Source organism: Penicillium antarcticum, assembly GCF_028974205.1.
Source record: "Penicillium antarcticum strain IBT 31339 chromosome Unknown utg000007l_segment0_segment0, whole genome shotgun sequence".
NCBI lineage: Eukaryota > Fungi > Ascomycota > Eurotiomycetes > Eurotiales > Aspergillaceae > Penicillium > Penicillium antarcticum.
Genome location: NW_026695305.1, coordinates 374,050 through 382,961, shown reverse-complemented (window position 1 = coordinate 382,961; position 8,912 = coordinate 374,050). Strand labels below are relative to the sequence as shown.

The following is an 8,912-nucleotide window of genomic DNA, read 5'->3' as shown; positions in this document are numbered from 1 at the left end:
AAATTATCAAGGGTCGCTCCTTTGATGCCTTCACCACGATCTGTTCATGAAATGCTACTGCTGCCTCTCTGTCTTGAATGATCACCCCCGGCGGCGCTTGCCATGGTGCCAGGACGAATGCTTTTCGGTTCTCCCAGATTCCTGCCAAAGTTCCCGGGAGAGCCGTGAGGCATCCGCCCATCTTCCAGGTCTGCGCCTCCATTGGTGTCCATCCAGCCCAGACTCTCTCGTGTGCCGCTCGGCGTCGCACCATTGTTGGTGGTATACCAAGCTTCGGTCCTGTTCGTAGTCGAAGAGCCGTTTCTTTCACCAGTCGATTCATGTGGATCGAGATGGGTGGTAGGTACAGCTCTGCGTTCAGTGCCTCCGCCGCTGTGGTTCTGAAAGCTCCACTGATGAGACACGCTGCTTGTTTTTGGATGGCCGCAAAGGGCCGACAGATTGATTGGGCCTTGGTTTTGCTAACGTGCATAGGCTGATACCATGCGGAGACGCCAAAGAGCATCTGCGGTATGATTACTGCTTGATAAATCCTGCGCATGGCATACAACGAGGCTCCCCACGTCGATCCTGCTAAGCTTCGTAACGCTTTGAGAGAGATGCTAGCCTTTGCCACGGCTTTCTCCCGGTGATGATGAAATTCCAGGCTCGGATCTAACCAATATCCCAGATATCTCTCGGCTGTCTCCGTGGCTCGCACAGTGTGTTCTTGTAGACGTAGTGGGAGGTATTGTGGGTCGACTTCTTTGGTATTGACGAAGTGTATGAGGGCGTACTTTTTGGGGTCGAAGACTGATGCATGTTTCTCAGCCCACTGGTCGGCTTTGCGACATGCAGTCTTGAGCTTCTCAATGGTCTCGCGTTCACTGTCCCCTTTGGCCATAAAACAGACATCGTCTACCCAACCACTGCTAATAATTCCTGTCCCGCAGTTCTCAATGAGGTCTGCATTGTAGATCAAGTAAAGGATTGGTGATATCGGCGACCCTTGCGGGATGCCTGTAGGTGTTGGGATTATACCGGATATGCCTTCAGGCATGCGGATTCTTGTGCTGCGGTTGGACAAAAACGCCTTGACCCAGGGAACGAAGTGCCCCAGGCGTCGTTTTCTGAGGTTATGGAGGAGGCGAGCATGGGAAACATTGTCATACGCCCCAGAGACATCTAACATCAACAGGGACACCACTGGCTTGCCTTTTCCCCATGCAGTTTTGATGCGGTCAATGATGATGTGAATAGCATGATCTGTGGATATACCGCGTCGACCACCCAGGTGAGTTCGAGGGAGTAGTCCCTCCGACTCTACTGCGTAGCTGATCCTTCGCGCAACTATCGATTCCAAGAATTTTCCGAGCGTGTTTAGCAGTGCAACCGGTCTGTATGATTTGGCAAGCTGATAGTCACTTTTGCCCTGTTTCCTGAGGACAACTGTGATTGAGCGCTGGAAGTGCGATGGGTTGTATCCAGTGCGTATGCAGGCGTTGAACAGTTGGACAAGCACGTCCAGGATGACTGGTATCTCGATAAGTTTGTGCCACAGAGAGTTCGGAATGCCGTCTTCTCCTGGCGCTTTCCCTGCTTTCGCTCCCTTCACTGCTTCCTGTATCTCTTGAGCCGTAATTGGTGGGAATTCGATCGGCTGCGGGTATTGAAATGATTCCGTGTCAGAGAGGTCAGCTGGGGGCGGTTGTGGGAAGAAGGCAGTCCGGAAGGCCTCTGCTTTCTGCTCGATTGTTTCCGCCAAAGTCCCTGGTGATTGGGAATCTTGTATCTTCAGCGAGGGCGTGATGCCCTTTTCGTAGGCTCCATCTCGGTTTCGCAAAACACATACACGTCCCTTCAAATGTCCCATGAATGCATGCACCATGGGGTTTGCAACCCAAAGAGACCTCACGCGACACGAGCAATCACTCCATAAGGTCATTGGTCGCAGCATGGCCTATTGTCCTCATCCCGGTTGCACATATTTTGCAAACGGAAGGAGAGATAATCTCAAGCGCCATATTAAGAAAAAGCATCGGCTAGACTGAGCTTTGGTACTTGGGTCAGTCCAGACATTGATTTCTATGTGTATATAGCGTTCAGATCAGTTTTCTGATACGGAAATTTCTACTCGAACATCATCTTCGTGAAGTCAGCCTGTAACCATTTTGCTTTCTCCTATTATATTACGACTGATAGAGCCGAGCGGATCTGACTCGTTTGTCTAAAATATCTCCCTAAGCGAGGAGGTGCTCAAAACCCGATAAATATCAAAACAAAAAAAGCTCGACCGACCCTGGTTTCACCGGCGGTCCCTCTCGCCTTGCTGGTATTAGATTGAATTGCGACGCAGGGTTCCCCATCGAAACTCTCAATATGCGGAAGCAGTACAGCCTTTCTCAAAATCGGCTTGATCAATACACATTCGATAATTGTTGCCTAGCCCCACCGCAGAGTCTTTCGCGCAACTCAACCCTTAGGGCGTGCCACAACTGATTGAGGTTCACCATAACATGCAGCTCTTACTGTACAGTAATCATGACGGTTTATTTTTGGAAGGTAAGCAGACACCCATAAAGCGGGTTGATACCTAGGACATAAGTCGAATCGAGCCATAAGGGTGAGTAAAATTGGTGCCACCGCCCATATTCTTTGATTGATATCACTGCCATAATGCCAAGATGAGGTAAGCTATTTGGGATTTTGTCCTCTCAGACAAAGTCGTATTGTGTTTATATAAATTACGGTGCATTCTTGGAGAATGTACTCGATCTCAATTTCAGTGCTGTAAAACCACTCGGATGTCAGGTCATAATGGTGGGAAGGGGATGAGGATCAATAGTCGGGCACTGTCTCCTATTTTGATTGAACTTAGCCTGTTCTATATCCTAGTCAGAATAGTAGTAATCGTAGTCACAGTCATTGATAATGTCCCTGCAGCTGGTCGGACCGTCATCCTCCCAGCCATGGTCATCATCGTAGTCTTCAGGCCCATAGAAATCATCATCCTCGCAATGCAATGTATTATCCAGAATATCGTCATTCCATCGATTAATCGCTTCCTCAATAGACTTTCGATTCCAAGGCCCGCGGGCGTTGGACTTCGATGTTCCGTCAAATTCCGGACTTCGTGAAAGCTTGATCCGCTCTTTGGTTTCTTCCAATACATGAAGCTTCCAAAATTCCTCTCCAGGTCGATTTAGCTTAGCGCCATAAATGTTGAAAAGATCTGGCAACAAAGTAACATCTCCAACGCAGTATTTTGCGATCGCCGGTTGAATGGGTCGCTCGTTGAATATGTCGTATCGCCCGCCGAAAGCAGGATCGAAGAGTCGTCGAGTATTGCCTTTGGTAAGCCCCCATGCCTTTTTCTCCGTTGCAGAAATCGTACTGTCTTTCTCCACACATTTGTCTAGGCCGGCCAAGAAATCTTTCGGGCCCTTTCTCGTCCCGAGTTCCATTAGTTGGACATCCCTGATACCGTCAAGGGAGATTCCATAGAGACTGTACAACGCGTCTGAATCATGCCGAACATCAAATAGCACTTTCAAAATGACCGGAGATTCGAGTATGAATTTGAGAGATTTTTTGTCGCTATTGACAGTCGAAAATGCTTCTTTTCCCAGTCTGCATATATCGATGAGATATACACTCTTCCTGGAGGGCACATAGAGGGACATGATTGAGATTGAACCATGTCGGCCAAGCTGTATCCCTTCCAGGTCCATGAAAAGTGATGGAACGTCGGTCCGAAGCCCAATGACCGCCGCGTCTATGACCGATTGAAGGAGAGACACGGAGTCTACAACAATGGTTTCGATTCCAGCTGATTTAATGGACATGGTGAATTGCACGCCGAGGAGCCTGAATTCGTGCTGCGGAAACGCTGAAGGTATGGTAACGCAGAAGGAGAGTAAGTGAAGATTCAGGTGGGTGGTCACGCCCCATCTTCGTCCACTCTAAAATCCCGTGCTCAGATCCCTCGCCTCACGCATCCTCCCAACAAGACCAAGGTTCTTATTGGCCGGTCACTTGCATTGTTCGCCTCGCTGGTCGGTCGTTTAAGTATGATCAATCTCACTTGCCAAATAGCGCCCCGACTTTGTCCACATCATCCCACCTCGAGATTGACATTGCGCAAATCTAAACCCAAAAGCCTTTCTGCCACCTTTAGCTTTGCCGCTTACCTGTGGTTTGTACGCACTTAAATACTCCCAAGATTGACTCCGAACGCGGGTTCTGCTTTTTATGTGGCTGCAGGAAATGAGCCAGCTGCATATCCCTTTAGTTCAGCGATGGCTTCATGACAAACCAGCCAATGAATGCAGACCAATGTGCACGGTCAACTTTTCGCCTGCTACCCAAGCAACTCATTCCATCATCAAGGCGTATTCCAAAATACTATAAGCTGCGCATGAACCGCTTTAAGTGAACTAGTTCTTGCTAGAGCATCGAAGAGCTCCTAATCGGATATGTTACTGGATCCCTCCCCCGGGCGAGTCTGGGATCTTAGAATCCAAGGGCGCTTCTTGTTATTTTTTTTTTGCTACATCGCCTCCTTATCGGCATGATGGAAACGACATGGAATAGGTCATGGTGTATTAGTTCAAGTCTTGGAATACTAGGGACTTCGGGGACGAAAAAAGAGCGATGAATTGGAGGAGCGTTTATATGCAAACCGTGGCGAGTTCTCGTTTGTCCCAAAGCTGGATCTGTGCCTTGAGACACAATTGTCTGCGCATAAGATATCGAGCAGAGTAATGTACATGTACCAAACGTTCTTTTGCTTTATAGCCTGATCCAAGCTGCCTGGGTATTGATAGCAATATATGAATTTCTATTTTCCCAGCGCCACTCCGGATTGGACTAGTAAGCCTTGGCATTGGGTTCGAATCGAAGAGCGAAGTAGTTGCACCAGTTTTGGGACGTAGTATGACAAACAATAAGACAAACTTCAATCCGTGACGGACATTTGACTACGAGAGAAAGAGAAGCTCGGGTGAAGATTAACTGAGGTAGTATGGTAACTTGAGGGAGAGGCGAATTTGTAGTGAAGGGATCCTCAGATCTTTCGGGCCAGATCTTCTGGTGCTGGGCAGAGATATTTGAAATGTCAGTGAGCAGTACAGTACCTAAGGAAGCCGCTCCGTTGAGGAGTTGGCTTGACAACCGCGCGTATCCCACGATAGGCTATGAAGTATTTCGCGCTTTTGGCAACAGCCACCATAATCAATATGAAGCATACAAGAGTATGGGCTTTCTCTCAGGCTGATTAGTTGTGTTGACTTTTGAGGTAATTTGGAGAATCAAGGCAGGCTGGCCCTAGCTTTCTGCGACCGGTCGCTGAGGGTCCGACACCAAGGACGTCAACGTGGGAATCATCCTTCACCATATCTTCTTTCTTGAAAAGTCTTGCTATTTTTAATGTCGAGATATCGCATATCTTATCACCTCAAATTCCATCAGAAGCCTCATGGAAGTGGGGGAGTGGGGGTGGTGGTTGACTGAGTATCTGATCTATGGAAGAACCTTTACCCGGAGAGAGCTATCTTGGCAGCGGGACTGACGAATGACTATGATCGGTTGATTGGCCAGACTCAAATTGAGAATGGTTCTCAGATAACTTCAGTTACAACATTTCTAACTTACACAAGGGTTCCTTAGAACAAACAAAACAGACACACGGCCTAAGACGGCCGACAGTGAAAGCACGTTGTTGCCTATCTAAATTAAAAGACTGCCTCTGTGGTCGAGACTGGGTGTGTCACTAGGAGATTTCTATTTCTCGCAATATAAATCGAAGCAAATGCCTAAGGACTACGTTGCCGTTTCCTGTCTCGTCAAGATTATTACAAAAGATTTTGCGGGTTGTCCTGGTGTAATCTCGCAGTTCCTCTAAGCTATGGAAGAGCCGTAGGTCACTGTGCTCTCCCCTGCTGCGAGCCCAGTCAATCAAGTCAACGATATTGACGTATATCCCTCGCGCAGCCTATTGCTCGTTGTTAACAGGATGTTGCAGGAAATTTTGGTAACATCTACTACCTTTTCGCAGCCGAGACAAGTTCTCGGTAATGGTTCAATTTTCACAGCGCGGCAAAGTGAATGCCAAGCGGCAAGGTCATCCTCTGCTCCAAACCAGAGCTTGAACTCTTGACTAAGAGCTTCCTGGAACTGGTGCCAAGCTTGATCAGAGTCCTCTTCGCCTCTGCGCCAACCATAGTACCTTTGTAAAGACCAGTATGATTCACTCGGCGGTAACGTCGGATCATATACAAAGGTATCAAACGATAGGAAAAATCTGTCTAGCGGTGTTCTAGGCAGCTGGAAATGCGCGGGCGAGTCACGGAGATGCTGGTCGAGAGCGTCATGGCTGCCAAAAGACCGATCGCAAGGTTCGCAATCATATGATGGAGCATGCGCGGGTGAGTCACGAAGATGCTGGTCAAGAGCGTCCTGGCTGCCAAAAGACCGATCGCAAGGCTCGCAATCATATGATGGAGCATGCGCGGGCGAGTCACGAAGATGCTGGTCAAGAGCGTCCTGGCTGCCAAAAGACCGATCGCAAGGTTCGCAATCATATGATGGAGCATGCGCGGGCGAGTCACGAAGATGCTGGTCAAGAGCGTCCTGGCTGCCAAACGAACGATCGCAGAGCGAACACCACTTCATGATAACCCAGATTGAATAGGTTTCCAGAACAGCCTCGTAGAGGTCAATGAGACGGTTATCACTTGCTCTTAGCTACCCCGCATTGTTGAAACAAAAAATACAAAGACGCAAGGGTGCCCAACCGTACCAACCACTGACATCTTGTACCAAAGACAAAGCCTATTTGAGCACTCGAGTGGCCATGCCTCAATATATGTATTTTCAATGAAGATTTCGAATTTTGCAGCGTCCGTTGAGCTTGGAAATATACGAGCGAGCACGATTCAACCTTGACAATATGTGACTATTATCTTAAACCGCGGATCTCGATGGAAGTTGGCTACCTCTATTGGCGCCGCGCCCACCGGAGACTAACCTGTACGTCTGAGCCTGATTAATTTATAACACACAGACTCATTCATGTAGAACAAGCCATATGAGATAATATCCGACAGTTTATATATATAGAAATCTCGTGAATCGGCGTTTTGCTCCTTTGTTTTCTGTTGAGCCATCTTCTCGAGATTGTGACCTGGATACGGAACTCGTCCCATTAAAACATTGCCATTTTGTCCACATACCATCTAGGATTTTAGATGAGGCGACAAGACAGTGCTCTAGCATCGAGGGGGTTATAATTCGTCGTCGACCGACGCGAGTTGAAGGTACTCTGACACTTCCGAACCGGAGAATATTGCTGCTGATGTTGATGATTGAACGCTTTCTATATCCAGCAGTTTTGGCCGTTTGAGATGCAGTCAGTGATTTGCTCAATTTCATATCCTGAATCATTTCGAGCTTTGAGAGACGGATTTTTGGCGCCATGTTGCGAATATCTGGATGTTGGTAGATGAGAACTTCGGTAAGGCGGTGACAGACCGCCAATGGGGGATGGGAAGCGAATTAATTTGCTCACCCTTGCTCACCCCTCTGCTCAGTGAGCAGGTGAAATAATTTTGAGCTAAATTTCTGTGGAAGTACTAGGTGCCAGAAAGTGTACGTGACTCGGCGATCTCGCAGTTTCTGGGAGCTTGGAGGTCATTCTCGAAATCGGCTTAACCAATATACGCTGAGTAATTCTTCCCTTGTCCCACCACCAAGGCTTGGCCAACAAGAATATCATGGGCAAAGGGAAATGCTTCAGTATGGTCCGGTATCATGCCATGTGTAATTGCATTCTACTTTTTGACCATTGAACGGTAAACTTGGATGGTCACTGTACTATATGGCGGCATAACACAGATGGCATAATACTGCGGCTCTCACCTTGGTGCGGCTTGCGCAGTATATTATCTGCGCTATAGCCTTGATGTCGGGGCCACAGAAGGTTACTCAGCGTATATGGTCAAGGCAATTTCGAGAATGACTATACTAGTGAAGTTCTCAATTAACGAATGTTGGCTATTAGACTAATGTTCACCAAGGGCCAACGGCCCAAATCAATCTATTACTACCCACGTAGCTCTATCCTTTCTAAAGCTCTTCGAGGGGCTCTAGGGGCGTACATTACTTTATCTAGTAGTCTTAGACACTAGGTTCAAGGATCAATGCCAGGCAGCTAGAGCGTCCAAGGTCTTGCCACTACTGATAACGAACCAACTAGCTGTCCGTATCGCCATATCCATCAGGATGTACGGCACACAATCTAAAGCAATCTTAATGTTCCAACGAAGGGCGCAAAAAGGGATGAAAATTACCACAAACGGTGGCGTTCACCACAAGATCCCGTGTAGGTCCCTGCCGTCCGATAACAGCTCTCATCTTTGTTTTGTGAGGCTCTTCTGGTAAATGTCGTTCGCAAAACGAATTTTTAAGAATTTATCATCCATTGTTCGAATAAACGTACTTTCTTCACCCTTGGCAGACTTGGCGGTTTCGGATTCTTCCTCTTCTAGATGGGCGCAGGAGATTGATTCAAGGGAACAATTACAATCAGAGCTTTGGTCACATATTAATCGGCATGGTGCCAAGTCACAAGTTGAGTCCGTCACTGCGGGTTCGTCCTGTGGAACATGGTAGCCTCTGTCGCGCAATCGTGCCCACGATTCTCGCGTACTCAAAAGACTCAGTGCTCCCGGCAGAATTATGCTGCCTGGTGTGTGCTGTTCGTCACACTTGTCGTCGTCATTTTTAACGAAAGGGTTGGCTTCTGGTCTTCTACAATCCACAAAGCCACCTGAGCCCACCAGCTGCTCTTTCCATATCTCAATACAGTCATAAAATTCCAGTATTCAGGGTACCAGCCAACAGATCTCCAATCAAGAGGAGCTTTTCATAGGACA

General features: G+C 47.8%; 3 protein-coding genes across 3 annotated transcripts; 1 reads left to right on the top strand and 2 right to left on the bottom strand.

The window, feature by feature from the left end:
• Positions 1–2,870: 2,870 nt before the first annotated feature.
• On the bottom strand, positions 2,871–3,824 carry N7508_007381 (uncharacterized protein; the record flags this gene model as incomplete). The annotated part of the gene is made up of 1 exon (XM_058465445.1): positions 2,871–3,824. The coding sequence occupies one exon, from the start codon at positions 3,822–3,824 to the stop codon at positions 2,871–2,873; it is 954 nt and encodes a 317-aa protein (XP_058317847.1).
• A 2,565-nt stretch (positions 3,825–6,389) lies between these two features.
• Positions 6,390–6,653, top strand: N7508_007380 (uncharacterized protein; the record flags this gene model as incomplete). The annotated part of the gene is made up of 1 exon (XM_058465444.1): positions 6,390–6,653. The coding sequence occupies one exon, from the start codon at positions 6,390–6,392 to the stop codon at positions 6,651–6,653; it is 264 nt and encodes an 87-aa protein (XP_058317846.1).
• A 1,521-nt stretch (positions 6,654–8,174) lies between these two features.
• On the bottom strand, positions 8,175–8,822 carry N7508_007379 (uncharacterized protein; the record flags this gene model as incomplete). The annotated part of the gene is made up of 3 exons (XM_058465443.1): positions 8,175–8,275; positions 8,328–8,411; positions 8,477–8,822. Coding segments are annotated over 3 exons (531 nt in total), but the record flags the coding sequence as incomplete, so codon positions are not given.
• Between the last annotated feature and the right edge of the window lie 90 nt (positions 8,823–8,912).